Here is a 20,351-nt window from a genome sequence, read left to right as displayed (position 1 = left end):
AGAGTCAAAAGCTTAAAACCAGGGCTTTGTCTCAGATCTCATGGTCTGAACAGGTGGCATTCCCAGCAATCCCTGCTGGAAATGGCATGTTCTGGGCAACCTAGTCCCAAACTGCAACACTCTTGAAACCACTGGAGCACCTAAAGCTCAGTGATATATTTGCTTTGAGAGACAAAAGAGAAAGGGACAAGTGTAATGGCACACATTCCCTCTAGTCCCAACCTTCAAAACATTACAATGCTCACCAGCTAAGCAACCATGTTATTTGCTTTTGTGGCACAGAGAAAATCTGCATTGCAGTAACACTCCCCCCTTAACTGAAAAGACAACACTGGTGAAATACAGTTTACATGATTCATACATTTTACTCAGTATGTACACAGTTCTCAAAGAAGATGGGTCATCCAAAGGCAGTTGAAGAAGCTTTAAGTATCCCCCTGGCCAGCTGTTACACGGGCTGTGTTTTTGGCTTGACCTCCTCCAGCTCAGCATCCAGCCAGCGGAACCTGCGGTGACGGCGCAGCACTTCGATGGCCTTTTGCTCCAGGGGGGTTGGCTCAATCCCCAGCTCTTCAAAACCAGGAAGGTCAGGAAATGTCATGTCTGTAGTGTGAAACTTCAGCAAGAATAGGGAGGGTAAGGAAACAAAAAGGTAATTTACTTGAACAGCTTTACACCCAATGCAATCATTCTCATGCCAAAAGAAGTAGAGGAAGAGGAAAGATTCACATGTAACTGTGGTGTAACTACACAAGGTCTCGAGTACCAAGACCTTCAACAGGAGGTACAGGTGTTCTGCATCCAGCAAAAAGTATTCCAGGCTTCAATTCAGGAATAAATATCATGCAGGAAGTGCATTCCTTTCCTCTCCATACATTATCAGGGAGGTTACTGCATTGCAACCACAAAATTAAGCAGAACTCCACGGCTATACATGAACTCCAGTTATGGATATTCTGACTTGTCAAGAAAATGTTGTGTTGAATTATCACCTCTGGTAGCTTGTTTTGCTCTGTTTATGGTTTAGAACATGGTTCTGTACAGGACAAATAGTTAATTCTATTAGCATATATGCAACCCATACAGTTTATATTCTAGAAAACATTTCTCTTATGCTAGTGTTCCTGGAAAGGTCTTCTAAGTCAAACACATCTAATATTGTACAGATTATTTAAAAAAGAAAAGCTTGGAAAGAGAACAACAGACCCAGAAGTGACATGGAGAATTTCCCTCTTACACTACCTATGCTACAGCTGACTTGCAGCAGCTTTAATGATTTGTGCAGGCTTATTTTATGAAATGTAACTCAAGAAACTGCAGAGGCAAATGGAATAAAGGTTTTTGGAGATGTTACAATTATATCCTGGGGGACAATTAGGTTAAGTAGGCTATTGATACTGTGTGGTAACAAAATATATTGAAATTCCAACGCTGCAGAACAGTTGGGAGAGTCACTTCACAATTCAGAAAGCTGAAAGTTTATGGAATGCATATGACTATCTTTGCTAGCCTACACATATGCCAAATTTTGACACTAATACTTGCCAACTGCTACTTTTTCCTTGCTTGCAGTTGGTTTTTTGCAATTTATTTCTCCACCCCCAATGAAACACTTTGAGAAGTCAGGAATATGCCACATGAACTGTCTACATTCTCCCAGAAAACTGCACTTGAATATTAAGCGAGATTTTGGAATGTGTGCAGGGTGTCAGGTCAACTTCAATTGTTAAAAAAACCATTCCCTGGATGATGTAAATGATTTTAGTGCATCTAGAGGTACATAAACTAAGAGAGGAGAGCACTGCCCCCCCCCACCTCACTTTGCTCATCCAACCTCTACTTTTGGCTGTTTTCAATTCCATGTGCTTTTGGGGAATGCAAAACTACAGGTGGGAGTTACAAATGCACAATGAAACATTTCCCAAGAGGGATTTTTGGCTGGTCCCACACTTACCCGATCCACCTTGTCCCGTGTCAACCACGGCTCAAATGGATTCAGCTCAAAGAATCTTGCAACTAAACTGTAAACAGAAGAAATATTGCAGAAGTGCAGTCATTTATCCAGATACACAGAAATCTGGTAAAAATTATTTCAGACTTAATAGATGGGGAGCAGGAGCTTGTTCTGAAGCTGTTCTTGCAAGCTCAGAGTTCATTAAAGCACTAGATGTGCCAGCCACCAAGTTCTTAGTTGTGTTTATGGTTATTAACTGTTCTTGAATTATTGGTCTTGTATTATTTTACTTTAGATGGGATGGAGAAGCAGATCTCTAAAAGTTAAAATGAGCATTAGTGGGAGGGGAAAGTAAACCCCACATCCAATTCCCCACACACCAGAGAGCCCAGTCTTGCCCCTGCTTTTCATCCAAACTCTGTTCTCTGCCAGTGTAGGCAGCAGTCCAATTAGTCACGAAGCTGGATTCAATGCCTCCAGGAGAAAACACACTTGCTGACAACTAAATGAGTTATCAGCAACACAAACAAGCTGGTGGAATCTGGAGCAATCTATAAAAAGGGTGAGGATTGGGGTATCTGCAGTATTCAGAAATGAAGATTCCCTTGAAAGATGGAAATCTGATGGGAAAAGAAAATAACTCTACAGCTCTTGCTCAGTGTCTCAGGACCAACAGCAGAACCTCCTACTGAACGGCAGGAGCTCCTGCTGGAGTTCTCACCTGGCAGATTAGGGTGCTACTGAGTTACTGCACATAAACACAACTCATCTGCCTTTTAGGTGCATTCTTTCCTCAAAAATATGAACTGTCACTTAGTTTAGGCCATAAACAAAAAAGCATAACATGGACTGCAGCAAATGTGAATAAAACTAAGAAGCACTCACACATCACCTTTTTAACAAGCTGCTCTGTGTCACCTGAGCCATGCTAGAACCTAGTGCCTCTTGCAGCCAATACAGAACAGCCACAACAGCTCAGGATGTTCTAAGTGTTATCCATCAGCACTTCCATGGATCCAATGCTGAGTCCTACTGGCAGGAGGGTTTTAACTCTGGTGACTGATTATTAATTTGCATTGTACTAAAAATGAGGAGGACCAAATAATAACAGCCCCATCATGCCGAGGGCAACTTCTGAAATGGCATTTACTGCAGCTCTACAAAAATATGTGATTGTTACCTAAAGATCAGGCCCAGGCTCAGTAGCACATCCTTGAGATTGTGCACAAAAATCTGTCAGGGCGTGCAGTCAGCAATATACACACAGATTTTCCCTCTGGTATTATTAAAAATCATTTGGTTTGCTTCTAATTTTACTGAATTAGGATCTTTTGCTACTTCTTGGCTCAGCAAAGCCATTCAGTCATGGAATCACTTAGGTTGGAGAAGACCTCCAGAATGATCAAGTCCAACCTTTGCTGATCACAGTCTTGCCAACCAGACCAGAGCACTGAGTGCCATGTCCAGTTGTTTCTTCAGCACCTCCCTGGGCCATTCCAATGTTCAACCACCCTTTCTGTGAGAAATCCTTCCTGATGTCCAACCTGAGTCTCCCCTGGTACAGCTTGAGGCTATGTCCTCCCATTCTATCCCTAGATGTCAGGGAGAAATGACTCTGGAATGAACAGCTATGTGAAGCTCACTACAAGCATCCAATTCATTTCAGCTCATCAAATGCAGGCCTGTCCCTCAGCTGAGGGCTCAAAACTGGCTAACGAGTACCTCAGGAAAGGCAACTTCTGCAACCCCTTCACCTTAAATAACAACTGGGCAGAGTAAATAACCCATGCAACAAGCACTTATGCTTCTGTGCTGCCAAGAACTGACTGAACTGGGGTCCCACTTACTGGTAGAGAGGCCGTGGCAGCGGGTAGGGAATGAAGGGGTGGTGGGAAACAGCGTAGATGTACTCCACCATGTCATACAGGAGGTACCGGTGAGGGCTGGAAGGGAAAGCAGCAAACACACTTCAACATTTGCAGCAAGAGGGGAAAAATCCCCTATTTTAAACCCTCCAACCCCAAGGCTACAAAATCTCTGTTTCTTCAATCCAAGTAATTTGTCAGCAGACATTCTCCTGTGGCTCACAAGGAGGAGGTTTATCCTGGAGGACTGCAGCCTGTGCAGGGCCCATCCTGGAGCTGGGGAAAAGCATGGAAAAGAAGTGGCAGAAAGGAACAGTGGGCATTTGGCTGCTGGCCAAGGCTAACCCACCACAACCACACTGGATGAAGTGTATTCTGTGTGCTTTGAAAGCACACCTGAGTGTGCCACCTTCCATGCTGACTCCAATTCTGAACTCAAGACCTCCAGCACTGTGACAGGAGTTTGTTCAAGCCCACTTGGAAGCCAGAAAGCAAATAGAGAATTAAGGACACTTTATTAACAAGACACCCCATCTTTGGGAGGATGCAGGGAAATTGATTCATTTGTCTTTACTTGACTAAGAATATCTTGTTCTATTTAAAAGCAAGATGAATTGACCAAAAAATGCATTCCCTCTCTCTCAAGATGGAAAGAATGAAGCAGCCAGTCCTCCATCCATCTGTTTAAGAGTAACATAAACCACTGGGAATTCCCATTCCTTTCTTGTTCCTATTTTGCCTTGGCATTTTAGGCTCTGTAGATGGCTCAGACTGAGCTGTCAGGTGTTTCCCTTGGCTTACTGGGCAATTTTCTGCCATTCCAAAACATTCTGAAAGGCTCCATGACAGCACAAGAGCACAGTGCTGAGCAGTTTGATAAACCCAGGATCTCAATATGCCAAGGCCTGAGATTACAGGCATAAAAACTGAGCCTTCAACTGGCATGGTCTCCACAAAAGTTCAAAGAGATCAGAGAAACATAAAACTATTTGGGTTGGAAAGAACCTTAGAACCATCTCATTCCAACCCATTCCATGGGCAGGGACACCTTCCACTATCCCAGGTTGCTCAGAGCCCCATCCAGCCTGACCTTGAACACTGCCAGGGATGGGGCAGCCACAGCTTCTCTGGCCAAACTGTAAACCCAGACTCTAACTGTAGATCCACTGCCTCTAAGCCATTCTAATTCCAGGTGGTTTCCACACAACTTTACCAGAATTTTCCCTAAATCCATGTTGTCTAGCATGTTTCCCAAGCTGTCTATTTCTTTGTGGGCACATACATCACATGAAATGCAGTGGGGCCCAGATTAGGATTTCCAGAGTACTCACAGTAAGAGCTTGAGCCATTTTTCCTCCCAAAAAGGAGGTGGAATTTATTGCAGCTCAAACTGTGTGCATGGATGGAGAAATTAAATGTACTGTGCAGCATGCCAAAAAATGTCACCAAAAAGATGTACTACAGTTAATTAGAATCAGAAGAAGTGACCTACCCAGCCAAGGCATATGTTTTTCCTTTTGCATCAGGATTCTTAATTGCATTAATAATTGCCTTTGCTACATCAACCACCTGTGAGGAACAAATGCCAACAGTTACCAAGAGAAAAGAGAAATGCACACACTCTTCTTTCAGAGGTGGTTTAGAGACCAACAAATCCACCCACTGAGGATTTGGGATTGGGATTTCATTGAAAACTTACATAGACTGGTTGCTTGACTGTTTTTTTGCCCAGAGAAACAAGAGGCACACCGCCAAACCAGCGCATGTCTGACAGAAAAAAAGTGAAAATCTGGGAATTCTTTCTGTACCAGAATAACCAAGACATTTTACACCACACTGAGTGTGGATCCCTTCTGAAAATTGACTTTGCTTTTAAAAAAAAAAATAGGATTGGGAAGAATTCCCAGCCAACTACAGCAGCAATTTTTTCAAGACACATTTAGTTTTCCTATTAACAGCAACAAGAGGGCTACATTTGCTGTTTCCTGAGAGTGGCTAAGTACACAACACCCCCCCAAAATAAAATGATTACAAAAATAAAACCAAAGAGCAACATCTAACTAGACTGAGAAAGAATTCTGTCAAGAGGTGAGAATTTAGTATGTTGCTATGTATCTCACACATTGCTGATAAAAACACATCTGCCTGCTTTTCAGAAGCAAATCCCATTTTCTGTCTGTTCTCTACAGGCAGTTACACAACTCATACATGGGTTTATTATTCCAAGAGTACATACTTGCATAATGATTGAGAAATCGGTCTTCTCTCCCAAACATCTCAGAGGGCTTCAAAATTACAGCATCTGGAAATTCTTCCCTCACTATCTTCTCTCCAACAGCCTATCAATTAAAAGGAATACATTCATTAGATCCATGCTGAACCAAGCACAAGTGGATGCCTTCCATAACAGAGGGTACCCCTGACTACAGAACTGAAAGAAATGATGCCACCAGTAGCACAAAAATTATTTATATCTAAGCCATTTGATCCTTGAGATGCTGCACTAAGATAAAGGTCTCACAGAAAGCCCAAACATTTCTCAGCTGCAGAAAAGTCTTTAGTAAAATCATACACTGATTTCCTTCAAACAGACCCAACTGGGGAAAAAAACAAACCCAAACCAAACACAAGGACCATTCTCAGCAAATATATTTAAGTGGATTCCAGACTTACTTTGTTCCTGAGGTATTTGGAAGGACTCCTCATGTCAGCATTCAGGTGAGAGATATGAATGAACTTTTCCACACCCGCTTCCTTACTTATCTGTGCAATATTTTGAGGAATATTTACAAATTCATCTTCAAATTTGAAGTTTCTAAAGCAAGGCAAAACCAAAACGTTAGTTTAAAAGCAATCAGCAATGGCTGCCAATCAGCCAAAAAGCAATGATTACATATTACTTGAATGTATTATCAAAAACTGACACACTTTGTTAGAAACAAAATTTTCCTTCATGATGGGTCTCTTCATATAATAAAAATTAGAGGCAAGTGAAATTGCAACTGTAATCTTCCATTTTAGCTCCTATGCCTTTTCACCCAGTAAGATTAAATCAGTATGAAATATCCTCTTGCCCACTTGTCTGTGACCAATATAAAACCCCCAGTGAAAGTGAAAACAAGTTATTTTTATTAAAAGAAGCACTCCTGCATCTTGAACTCTGAGCAATCCTGTTCAAAATTTGCCTTGATTTGAGCTTCTTTGTAGTGTAATTAAGTGTGTCAAAATTTCTGAGTTGCACAGGTGAGGGCAGACGCTTGGCAGGGGGAAGCAGACAAAAACAAACCAGAGAGGTGCTCAGGCAAATGGAAAAATAATTTGTCATAGCATTTAGAACCATTGCAGAGCTGAAAGGGACTTCCAGGAGAAGCAAGAAGAAATTTTCCCCTCAGTGTATGACATTCAAGGGGCCTAAATTAGGAGGTTATACTGTGAACCAGTTTGGTATCTGATCAAGAACAATACAGAAGCTTTGTCTTCATGCAGAACTGACATTATAGGCTGCCAACAATCCCAAAATTCTTTCCAGCTACCCAAGACTGCAAGACAGAGAACTGGCTTCTCATGTCATTGTATTGCCCCTATAAGCATCCCTGCACCTTGACCATCTGCTTTGGGTAACAAACATCTTATCCAAACACCTCCCTCTGCGTCCTTATCTCCTCCCACAACTCCTCAGATCCCACTGGAGTCCAAAGAAAGCCTTAAAAATACAAAGTTATTTTTGAGCCTTCAATAACTAATCTGATCCTGGGAACCATCACTCCTGCTCTGCTCACCAAAACAGATTTAGAAACACACGAGAATGAACAACATCCCTCCTGTAACCATGGAGTTTCAAACAACACAGTACACACAGAGGAGCCTAGACACAAGGACAAGGCAAGGAGGAAAGTATTTTCATGGCAGGCTTTGCTTATTTTGACTGATCTCTCCATCTAATCTTACTTTTCTTCCTGCCCAAGTTTTTCACAGGCTCTGGGATGATTACAATGGTTACTCTGACCTCGTGTTTAACAAACCAGAGAACTTGATCTCAGGGTTTCAGCACCACCACTGATTCCCACATACATAAGATATGCGATTAAAACATTTGTGCCACACAGTGGTTAAGCTCTGTAATGTCTGAAAGTTTTAAACATGGACCAAGACTTGTACTGAACAGAGAACAAGGTCTGGGGATTATTAAACAAAAGGAAACTTTCTGTTGTTGTCCTCACACTTCCTTTTAATAATAAAAGAAACTGTCTTCCCTATAAATCATACTTTTTACAGAAGTCCAGAAATTTTGAACATCAAAGGGCTGTTCATGAAAAAAAATTGCAACAAAAGCATTAGGTTTTTAAACATGGTATCTACATTTATGTCTACTACAGGAGCAAAAATTATGCACCACACAAAGGCAAATGTCACCATTAAATTTTTGTCTGGCAGTTTTGCACAAGGCTTTAAATAAAATGGACATAACTGCACGAACACACACACAGAGAAGGTGGTCGTTATAGGTATTTTTAATCCAAAATATGGGAAGTTTTAAATTAATTTCAAAAAGGATTTATTCTTTGAAATTATTATCAAAGAATGCTTCTGCAGCTAATATTGTCTGTGCCAAAATTCTATCAATGATGTTACTAGTCATAACCTTGGGAACTCTCCATCAGCTATTCCTGTTTGATCATGGCTTTTCCTAGCAGGCTACAACTCATCACTATGTCCAAGTTACAGGATGAAATCTTACATTTGTGACAATGTAAATATAAATATTGTAAATATAAAATATGTGAATAGAAATATGCAAAATAAATATGCAAATGCAAATATGAGTTAAATAGAAATATATGCAAATATAAATTAAGAAATTGGTGAGGCTGTCATCTATAGGAAGACACTCAGGGAACACCTGAGTGGTATGTGAAAGTAGCATATTTGAATTTTCAGACAGAACAAAAGCTGTACACTGGAAGAATTTGGAAAGAATGCACTTTTCCAAAGCAGATCATGACCAGGACTGGAGCTAACCATTTAAAGAAATTTCATGCAAAATGTTGGGGTTGCCTTTTCACAGAAGCCAAGAACAATGGCAACATGACTGCATACACATGCTCTGATACATGGCTACAATACCTGGTATATAGGAAAAGAAAAAAAAGGAAAATTACTTTGTTTCCCATTCCTTTCCAATAAGATTAATGACCACATTGCTGTGTTGCACGGCTCTTTGGATGGAATCTTTGTCCCGACAGTCCCACTCCTGCAAGAAGAGCATCAGATGGGGAAAAGATGAGATAATGTGCAAACAGGCATCACCAAAGCAAGCTCTTTCACAGCACTTCCATTTAGAGGCTAAACACCACCTTAACAACAGGAGCTGTGTCTTTGAGAAGCACTACTTGTACAGCCAGGGGTTTGTGTTAAATCTCAAGCCAGACTCACCATGAAGAGAAGCTGCCCCAGGTCGCCCATGGGCCGCAGATACATCAGGTCATACTGATCACAGCGATAGGGGATGATGACTTGAGAGCCAATGCGACCTAAAGGGCACAAAACCCCCAAAGTTTCAAACAAATACAGGAGATGAAAGTAGATAAGTAGATGAACTTCTGAATAAACAAAGCTCCCTTTCTTCCCCTGGCATTAAAGCACTTGAATGCATACCTGCAAAGCTACAAGTAGAACAGAACTAAGGCTCTTCTTGAACCTACATAATTCAAATCCTTAAATAGGATTCTTCCCTTAATATTCAGGCTTGTAAGACAAAATGGCAAAGCTTGTTAACAAACAACAACAACAAACATGGTGTGTCCTAAAAAATGGAACGTATACAATTTACATTTTTTAAGTTGCATGAAAAGGAGGTGGAGGAAAACGCAGCATGGGTTATTTTCCAAAATTAAAATTCAAAAGGGCAATTTTAAAGAATTCCAATCAAACTCCTGCAAACCTTTTAGTAAAATATCATAAGGCTAAAACCAGAAGAATCAAATACATGCTGTAGCTCTCCTCAGAGTAGCATTCTACAGAGGAACAGGACTTCTTTTAATGATCTTAACCCTCAAAACCTCCAAAATTTCCTGTATTAGAACACTTTTTTACTACTTGTCACATGCTGAAACAATCAGATTGTACAACACTTTTAAGATGCAAAGTGCCAGAGACTTCTCCATCACCCTGTAACCTAAAGATTAATTAGTTTAGTGAAACATTTCTTTGGGTAGCTTTTTCCATCAGTACTCCTGGTGAGCATTACCTAAGCGGTTGACAACGTATCGTCCCAGGAAACCTGTGGCTCCAAAGACAGTGGCCACAATGCCACTGACAGAGGATCTTCCACTTCTCCCATGAGGGATCACGGCGTGATGGACCTGCCGCTGCAGGACAGAAATTCCATGGCCTGCAACAGGGAACAGGAGAGAGTTCAGGACATACATTGGGATTTGGCACTGCTAACTCACAGCTTGTATTGGTTTCCTCATCACAGATTCTTCCTCTCTAACATCCCACGCCGAGGCTCCTGATGGGCTGTTTCAGAGATATCTGGAGTGGTCAGAGGGAAGCAGGCCTGGGAAGTTGTTGGGAAAGTTAAGGACCAAAGAGAAACAGGAAAGGAGCAAACAAAGGTTATCAGTTGTTAAAGAGCAAGTAAAGCTTACTGTGAGCTTAAAGGGGAGCAAGTAAAATAAATACTCAGCAAAAGTAAAAAATAGAGCAGAGGAAGCAATCCTCTTGTATCACAGCTATGCAGCAAGGAGGTAGAGAGAGATGCAAAGAGCCAGATCTGTGACACACTGGATGTTGCCTCAAAGCTGTTCCTTTCCTCAAGGAGCTAGAAAACTTGGGAGCCATGGAGGCAGGGCATCATTAGGATACTGACACACAAGAACATGTAGTGAAAGGACAAGGGGGAATGGCCTCACACTGATAGAGAGGAGGTTAAATGGGATATCAGGATGAAATTGTTCCCTGTGAGGGTGGTGAGGCCCTGGCAAAGGGTGCCCAGAGAAGCTGTGGCTGCCCCATCCCTGGCAGTGTTCCAGGCCAGGCTGGATGGGGCTCTGAGCAACCTGACACTTGCACACTGTGGAAGGTTTTATCCCAACGTGGTTAGGAATTACCAGCTACACAGGGACACTGACATTGCAACCACAATGCTCAGAACAAAAGGATAGGGGTGTTTGTGTTCAGGCATAAATCATATTCTATTACCTCAGCTGGGCAGAACTCAAACCAGAAAGTCCCACCAGATTTCAGCACCTGAAGGAGTTTTTTCACTACCCCAAAGTCTCCTTTTTCATCCCTGTTCTCTCCATACCCCACAAACTGGAAAAATATATTGCATCTCCAATTTTCTCCTGAAAGGTAATTTGAGAGCCACTAAAAGTTAAAAAAATCAGTAATTTATATCTTTCAACTACTCAATGGCTTTTTACTGTTACTTCTGCAAAAATTCTTGGTGGCAGGCTCTTCATAATGCCTCTTCACTGTCCTACCAACAAGTAATATCTAATTATTGTTTTGTATTCTTCCACTTTTGTATTACCCTGTTGTGCTTACCTTACAACATAAAGTGTTTAGTGATGAGCATCTTTCTTTGATCTGTAACTCTATGAGGTCTGGCTGCCATAAATTATCACCAGTTATAGTTATATATCAAATAATTGACTCAAATTCCACTTTCCAGAGCAGCTGTGTCTGCCCCATCCCTGGCAGTGTTCCAGGCCAGGCTGGATGGGGCTGTGAGCAACCTGGGATAGTGGAAGGTGTCCCTGCCCATGGCAGGGGGATGAAACCAGATGATCCTGAAGGTCCCTTCCAATCTCAATAATCTTGTCATTCTATGAATTAAAGCTCAAATACCTACAGTGAACCCAAAGCACCTTTTTCTCTACCCAGAAGTTTTTTTATCCCTGTTCTGTCCCAACCCCACAGATGGGAAAAAAGACACCACATCTTCCACTTTGTCCTGAAAGGCAGTCTGACAGCCACTTAAAAATGTAAATTGAAAGTAAATTAAATTCCTCTGTGTCCTTTACTAACGCTTGCCATCTCCAATGTTACTCAACTTAAGAGTGTGGACAGAATGAATTTAAATGGAGGCAAAGACCAATATATAGGCTTTAAATATAATACTGGTAGCTGAACTTTACCATAGATTATGGACCAAAGGTCACAGTCACCTAAGAAACGGCAAAACTTTAGGTCACAGGGCAGTGACAGCCCCGGCGCGCCACCCGCAGCCACATCCCGAGCCCCCTGTGCTGCAAGCCCCAGCTCCCTGAGGAGAAGGGAGGCACAAACACGAACATTTCCGCGCCCCCGGAAAAATTCTCGGCACCTCCTTCCCAGCCGCTGCGGAGCCGTGAGCGGAGCGCAGGGACGGGCCGAGCTCGCTGAGGGGCGGCGGGAACAGCGAGGAGCCGGGCCGGGCCCGTGAGGGTGACACTCACCTGCCCTTGGCAGCCGCAGCCCGCGGGCGCAGCGCGCCGCCGCCGCCATCTTGCGTCTTCCTGGGGCGGGGCGGCGCATGCGCGGGGCGGCGGGCGCGGCGCATGCGCGGGCCGGGGCCGGGGGGTCCCTCAGGGATCGCGGGGCGCCTCAGAGGTGGCGGCGTTGGTTTGGTTATAAAGTTGTTGAGGTTTTTAGCGCGGGAGAGGTTGTGGGGGTCAGTGAGGTCAGTCTGTGACCCACCACTGAGTGGTGCCTCTAGGGTGCAATGGTAACTCCAGCCGCCGCCAGCCTATTCCAATGTCCGAGAAAGAATTCTTTAGTGAGTGCAGCCCGAGCCTCTGTGGCGCAGCTTGAGGCCGTTTCCTCTTGTTCGCTGGGAGCAGAGCCCGACCCCACCTGGAAACTCTTGGGATTAGCGGTGGTTGTGAAGGCTGAGCAGGGAAGTGCCAGTCACAGTGTGTTCGGCCTTGCTCTTTGCTGGGCGCTGTCAGCGCTCATAAAATCAGCCGTACGATGGCGATGTGGGCTCGCAAAAGAAGGAAACACTCCTGACCTTGCTCTAAACCACTCCAAGTGCAGAGCTAAGCTGAAAACGTCACTGCTCTCCAATCCGCTGTCTCAGGACAAAAAGATTTCAGTGATCTTCGCCTTCCAAGTACAAACTCTTTATTTGTGCACACTCAAACAGCAACACGAACTCCTCTGTGCTGATGAATGCTTTCACTCTGGCAGAGTCCGGCTGCAAACTTGAAACCATCAAAAAGCACAGCTCCCAAAAGTGGCAGCTGAGAAAGCTCTTGCTGCTTACAACTTCAATTGCACCCGAAGAACTGCCAGCACACACCCAAGAGTCTGCACTCTCCTTCTCAGCTCTGTGAACCATCATAGTCCTTCAGTCTCACAGAGCCAGGATCCAAATGGAACAGCACCAGTGACTGCTCACACACTGAAGGTACCAGGATAGAAAGCTCGACAGGTTGGCTTTTGTATTCCCACCAGAACATTTCAACAGCTCTCAGTGGCAGAACTGCCTATTAGGAAAAGCCATTAAATGTCACCAAGACCACCCAGTCTGTGGATCCAGAATTTGTTCCTTTGCCAAAGAGAAGAGGTATAAGCCCATCTCAAAAGAAATTAGATCCCTTCCTTCGGAATAAACAACATCAGGAAATGAGCCCTACAAAGGTGCCAGAACACTGGTACTGGGCATTACCTGCCCGGGGCACTCTTACTGCACACCAATCCTGAGCACAGCTGCTTACCTTGCCCGAAGGAAGTGCACTGCCAAAATTTCAGAAGGCCACCTCTGACAAGTGGAAACCACACGCCAAACTGAGCAGTTCTTTGGGGGCAGCTGGAGTTGTAAGGCAGAACCAGCATTCTCAGCTGACACTTTTGTGAGCTTTGCTTCACAAGAGAGTGAAGAAATGTATTAGCATAAAGGAGTTCGTGTTGCCGTTTGAGTGTGGGGCAAATACGAGTTTGTATTCGGGAGAGCAGTGAAATCCTTTTGTCCTGGCAGTCGATTTGAGCGATTTCAAGCTGCTGCTGCACTTTCGGTGCTTGGATAGGCGAGGTGCGTTTTCTCCTTTTGCAAATCCACACCGCCATCGTGTGGTTCGTTTTCTGTCAGTGCCCAGGAAAAAGCCGAGCGCTTTTCCTCCCGCCACCGTTCTGTGAGCGCAGGCAGTGTAGGGGCTCTGTTGGATTCTCTCCGAGGCTGAAAACATGTGGTCCTGCACAGAAGGAAGGGCCGTGGGATTCTGCGTGTGGAGGAAGACGGATTGTCTCACTGTTGGCTGTGCAGTTTATAACGCTGCAAAAGGAAAGTGAATTCCAGCACTGCCTCTTTATTCTAGAGTTTCTCCGGTGGGACCAGCTGCCGAATGTTCTTACCTTTGTAACTGGACTCTGTGGGACTGAACGCACAGACCTGGGTGTGCTGCAGGGTGACGTTGATGCACTGGGTGTTGTTGATAGCCTTGAAGGGAATGTGAAACCGAGTAACTGTTTTCTCCTCTCTTGATTCATTTAAAATGATGCAGCTGGGCTCAACGAAAAGGAAGCGTAATAGAAATGTTTGTTGTGCTGTTCAAAGCTGCACAGGAAAAGGGATGTCCAGCACTGTCTCTTTTGTTCCTGGATCTTTTCTTTAAGGCAGCTGATCATCCTGAAGGTTTTAGGCGAAACTGAAAGGATTCCACATGCAGCTTAGAAGAAATGTAACCTTCCATTTGAAACCCTAATTAGACCCTTAATTAGTACTGCAATCAAGAGGCACTCTGACTTCATGTGGCAGGGAAAGAAACAGTTGCTAGCCAACCCCTTCTTCTCACAGCTTTCCAACTGCACACCTCAGTATCTGTCTGCATGCGTTCCTTCTCAAGTTTCTTTCACTCTTTTCTAAAACTTTGCTGAATTCTGTATAATAGCTTTCTCCAGAACATTTGCATTTCACCTCTACTCATCTGTATTGGTGTCAGAATCTCTCAGAAGGTTGCAGATCTTAGTGACAACAGAGCTTGCAATACCTTTAGTAAATTCTCCTTTTCCTCTTTTCCTTTACAGTAGCCTGTAAGAGCAGTATTAGAATAGAACTAGAATAAAGGCAAATAATTCACAGCATTCTTTTGCTTTTCTTAGCCCTCTCTGCAGTGGAATACAAAGATGTTAAGGCCATAACTCCCTTTATTCCTGCTTTTGTTTAGTTTTTTTGATTGTGGGAGCTGCATTGCCTTCTCATCTTTTCTGATCAGAAATCTCTTTTTAAAATCCCTAAATACCAGCTGGTTTCTGCTCCATCTCATATAGTGATGGTTTGTTTTATCTGGTTTCTTGTGGTGCAGAGGAACTTTCCCATTTGGCTAGTAAAAAAAAAAAAATCACTATCTTTATCTAGGCAGATATTTGTCTTCAACTCTACCTGTCTGTAATTATAGAGAGAGACAGAATAAGCCATAATTCCTTATGTCTTCACTAGGGTCTGGAGCCTTTCCTACAGAGTTGTGTTTGTGATGGAAGACATTTTCTCCCCTATTTCATCTCCTGTACTGCTGCTGCATAGCTGGGTGTGCTAATAGACTTTGCCTGGATCTTAAAGAGAACTTCAACACAGTATTTACAGGAATGAAAAAAGAAGTAGAAACTTGGCTAACATGTACCCAAAACCCCTGTGAAATCACAGCAATTTTGTCTGCCCTGTTAGAAGCAACTTCATTTCTAGCTTAGCTTTTACTGTGACCTTTCCAACATTGCTCTCCAGAATTCAAGGGAAAATTGTTGCTAGCTCCTGAGATTGTAATCTTGTTTAGTTTAAAGATACTTAAAATTGACCCAGATGACAATGTCAGCAAGAGGAGGTTTTGTAGAAAGTCACATCTTTACCTTTTTATGTGTCTTTAATTGTGCAAAAGGTAATTTTCTATTTTGCAAGACAAATCAACTCAGTACACTGTTTTGCCATGTCTGGTTTGCTCTGGAGATTGTTTGGAGATTGTCAAGTGTGGAAAAGATCAGTGTAAAAGCAAGTAGAATCCTGAGATTTGTGTCTTTTCCTCCAGAAATACTTCTCTCCTGAGTATCCACCTGACAGCCTTTGCTTTGAGCACTTCTGCAGGTAGAGGATCCAAGCTACACTTTTCCCCCGGAGCCTCCTGTCTTATGGCAGGCATGTCACAGTCAGAAGAATGTTCCTGCATTTCCATAAGGACAGAAATAAAAACTATAGCATTTATGGAACAGCTGCTGCCCAAGTTGCTCAGAGTAAATGTTAAAGACAATCCACCCTGTGTGCTGAAAATCAGGCCCCCTCCTGGAAGTGTGTGGTGAGAAATCATTCACAAGGAACCATAGTTGTCTCCTACATGATAGACTGAGCAGGCAGTCTGAAGGGAGCAGAACAAAATCAAAAGAAATAACATATTGAAAAGATTCCTATTTCTTCAGCTGTTCACTCTGCCACCCAGGCAAAGATAAGGAGGAAAACAATATTTCCTGCTATTTTTACACATACCTTGACCATAGGCATCCTTACTGAGGAGGACTGTATTTTCCTAGGGCTAGAGACAAATTGATTGGTAGTAAGAATCTGAAAATACAGGAAAATATCAGGAAAAATACAGGTGCTTTAGGCACCCTCTTTAATTGATTCTTTCTTTGCAGGACTGCAAATATTAACAATAAAGTCCTGAGGTTGCTATCTGTTTTCTTGCACTGACAGATACTACCAGCTCTTTAAAGAAGTATTTGCTTAGGTCCATGAAGGCTTCTTAGTACAAGGTGCAACTGCAGTGCACAATGAACACTTCCTCAGCAATCAATTTAATTGGATTTTTTCTCCTCTTCTTTCAAAGGTAAATACTGTGACAGGAGGTGAGTAATCAGGAAAAAAAAAAAAAAAAAAAAAAAAAAAAAGGCATCCTGTTGTCCCAAACTGGCACTCACAGTCACAGGCACTTTTCAAACATACTTTGGGTGAAAAGGCAAACATTTTAGCTTTGTGAGATTTTTGTCGTTTTCAGCCATTCTTTGCATGGGTACTACAGCTTTTCTCATGCATTGTAATTTAAGGTTTAATCTCCTCCCTCAGAGCTCCCCACAGATGATGTCAGGGGAAAAAGCAGCTCTGTGCCATTGAGTGCTATCAGAAACACTGTACACACTCAAAACTTTTATTGAAAATATTCCATCTTAGGCTGTAACATTGAAGGCATGTTAAATAGCCAAGATACTCAAGCAGGAAATTAGCTCCTTTGTTTTTGATGGAAATATTTACATGTCACTAAGATAATGACCTTAATTGCTTTTCATCTTTGTACAGCTTCACTATTTGCTAGCTAGTTAGTTTATTTGACACTAAATTCAGCTGTGAAAATGAAAGGAGATTATTTAGGTTCCAGTTCTACCTATACTGCAGTAGCAAAATGCTGAAATGTTTACATTGCAAGCAGAGCAGAAAACATGTACATAGGGAAAATATGGTTATAGTGCATATGAGTTATGAATAAATTAATGTTAAAAATTCCATTTTGGATCCTGAGTGGAACATAAACTTTCACCATGACAATCAACAAGATAACCCCTCATACACACTGCTTCTTTTCTGTATTTTTTGGAAAGGAGACCTGAGTAAAAGTAGAATTCTTTCCTCACCCTGAAGTTAGAAAATGTAGTTAAGACCAGGTCCTTGACAATGGGCCTTTTACCTGGATTTCCTAAGGAGAACCATGTCTGGGAAGGGAACTTGTCAAATATTGTATTATCTTGTGCCAGAAGAAGATGTGATGTTTTGAGCTGAAATATCTGCAATTATTTTGTATTTCATTGTTTGAAAGGAACTTTTATTTCCATATTTTTCAGTACAGGTGCTAATTTTTCATCTCCACCTACACACATACATAGCCAGACTAATTGTTCTTCTCTAAAAAATGATTTAAAATTATTTCTTCTCATTCTAAAACACTTGGAGGTTTTAAAAAAAACTATTTTCCATTAAACATTGCCAATAAAAAAAAATTGGAATATACAGATGAGAAGTAATTTCTGTTGTTGCTTGGTATTGGTTGTTGGGTTGTTTTGTTTTTGTTTTTTTAAGATATGTTATTTTTTAATTTTTTTTTTTAATGCTGAGACTTATCTGTAAAATCTCAGGTACAGGAACCTTGTCTTACACTTTCTGTAAAGAAGCATCTCATAATAAACACTGGAATCAAAATTCAGGAATAAAAAGGAAGATTTGTATGTAGCTGTCTTCAATAGTACTGATATTGCCACACATTTAAATTAGCTTGGCAGTTATTTTGGGAAGAGCTCAGCTGGGATAATCATCTGAAGGATTTTAGTTGCATGCCAATTGTTTTCACTGCTTTCTGCCAGCTCTTCTCACCCTACACCAAAGTCATAAATCCTTCTTACAGGACACTGCTAAATATTGCCAGCAGCTTCAAATAGGCTGCTCCAGGCACACAAGCAGGATTTGGCCTGGATCATGGATGACAAAGCTGGCAAATTGTTCTTAATTGGCACTCAGTTTTCAAAGATAAAGATCACCCTCCCTACCTTCCCCATGTCCAGGATTGACACAGAAACCTTTTGTGTTGGTGTGATTCACCAAAAGATGTATGAACAGGCTTCTGTCCCTTCCAAGGGTCAAACTATTGCTGTAAAAGGAGCTCAGGAATTTCCTTTGGTGTTTATATGGAATCTAAACACTATGCCCACCCACTAGGGTGAGATGCCCTGGGAGTATTTGCAGTTCATATTGATGCCTTAAGATTTTAGCTTTTGTATTTTCCAGATTCTGTACTGCATTAGTGTATAACTATGAACTTCATAAAGTGTTAGTAAGGTCTCTTCACGTTTTGGTCAGACAAAACAATCCTTTCAGGCCTGAGAACCAAGGACACCCTCTGCCTCAGGCCCTGAAAAGTATAAACAAAAGTGAATTTGGGAGGAAGAGCAAACTGGGGGTACATGACTTCATTACCTGAAGCTGTAATTGAAGAATTAACCCCTGATAATACAAATACACCAAAGTTATATCTGTCTGTAAAACTCATGACCACCATCCATCTGGGGTGTAGCATCTCTGAGGCTTTTGGCTGCCCAAGCTGTATCTACTGAAGGCCTTTAATAAATACCCACTCTATTCTCTTAACTCTGTCTAGCTCCTGCTCTAAGTAGTCACTCCAGGGCATCAATAAACCAAACAAATTCACAGGCTGCAAAATAATTCCACAAGAGCCTAAGGACCATCTGAGTACAGCATTCCAAACTCCTGTCCTGGATTCCTGTCTGAAAGGTCTGTGCCTTGCCTCACAGAGGCTGATTTGAAGGTGATTTTCTGGAATCACAGCACGTTATTCCATCAGCCAGCTTGTCAGCCCGGGGATGAGAAAGCTGCAATGCCACTGCCCCTAAATTGGGTGCATTTTCAGCATGTTGATTCCAGTGCAGCCTCACCACCCATCAGACCTCTAACGACAGGAGAGGAGGGGCAGAGAGCAGAGAGAGCTCCTGGCAGTGCTGCTGAGGTGCTCATGAAAACAGAAACTGATTTTATTGCAAACAGTAACAACATTTTCCTCCAGCCTGATTTGTGCTAGGAAGCAATTGTGTGAAATATGTTCCAAAGAAACAAAAGGAACGCTATGAAAATGAAAAATGCTTAAAATGGAGACAAGTAAGAGGAGAAGCCATGAATTTTTTATTAGTTATGCTGTTTGTAAAAGTGGAATACCAGAAACTCTTACTCGTTTCAATAATCTAGGTATGGATAATATAATCTCATATTTCTCACCTAATAATAACTTTTGGCTTATGCTACTTTAAAAGCAATGTCCTTCTTTTAAAGAATAGCCAAATCATTCTTTTACACCAAAAAGGAATTTGCCCAAAATTTTTCAGAATTTTGACTTTTCACAATTATCAGTTAAAATTGAACTGACAAAATATCAACAGTGCTTTGTGTTCCTAGGCACAAGTAAAAGCTTCCAAAATATAATAAGAATGTTTATGCAATGAATGAGGTATGGACATTTTAAAATTCCCCACATTGCAAGGAGCAACTGTGAAAAGGAATCAAGAGAAGGAGACTCTGCATTCTGGCACAGATCTGATAATAAAAGGACATCAGCAGCTCTGTGTGGGTGGTTGTCTGTGCTCCTATTGCTCTTCCCATTATGTTTGAATTCTTCTGTACTGTATATTTCCTGGGGATTCCCACTGATGTTGCATGGCAGAAATTATCAGTGTACTCAGTATATCAACCACGTCTGAAGCTCCACTTGGCCTGAATTAAGATTTCCTTAAAATCTAATATAAGATAGCTTTTTAAAAACAAAACAAAAAAAAAAACAAAAAACCCTAAAAACCTTAAAAAATGGAGGGGAGGGGAAGGGAAGTTTCAGGGAAGGGAAGTTTCAGGGAAGGGAAGTTTCAGGGAAGGGAAGGGAAGTTTCAGGGAAGGGAAGTTTCAGGGAAGGGAAGTTTCAGGGAAGGGAAGTTTCAGGGAAGTTTCAGGGAAGTTTCAGGGAAGTTTCAGGGAAGTTTCAGGGAAGTTTCAGGGAAGTTTCAGGGAAGTTTCAGGG

General features: G+C 42.1%; 1 protein-coding gene across 2 annotated transcripts; it reads right to left on the bottom strand.

The window, feature by feature from the left end:
* Positions 1-340: 340 nt before the first annotated feature.
* Positions 341-13,742, bottom strand: NDUFA9 (NADH:ubiquinone oxidoreductase subunit A9). 2 transcript variants are annotated; one of them, XM_056508187.1, is made up of 11 exons: positions 12,264-13,742; positions 10,067-10,210; positions 9,253-9,350; positions 8,979-9,070; positions 6,493-6,634; positions 6,056-6,158; positions 5,519-5,586; positions 5,312-5,388; positions 3,802-3,897; positions 1,955-2,021; positions 341-616 (listed from the first exon to the last, which is right to left on the bottom strand). In XM_056508187.1, the coding sequence occupies exons 1-11, from the start codon at positions 12,340-12,342 to the stop codon at positions 449-451; spliced, it is 1,134 nt and encodes a 377-aa protein (XP_056364162.1). In that variant the 5' UTR covers positions 12,343-13,742; the 3' UTR covers positions 341-448. The 2 variants fall into 2 exon arrangements, with proteins under 2 accessions (XP_056364162.1, XP_056364154.1); XM_056508179.1 differs by having other exon boundaries at positions 12,258-12,341.
* Between the last annotated feature and the right edge of the window lie 6,609 nt (positions 13,743-20,351).

The sequence above is a fragment of the Oenanthe melanoleuca genome, chromosome 1A, assembly GCF_029582105.1.
Source record: "Oenanthe melanoleuca isolate GR-GAL-2019-014 chromosome 1A, OMel1.0, whole genome shotgun sequence".
Lineage (NCBI taxonomy): Eukaryota > Metazoa > Chordata > Aves > Passeriformes > Muscicapidae > Oenanthe > Oenanthe melanoleuca.
This window is presented reverse-complemented; position numbering and strand designations above follow the sequence as displayed.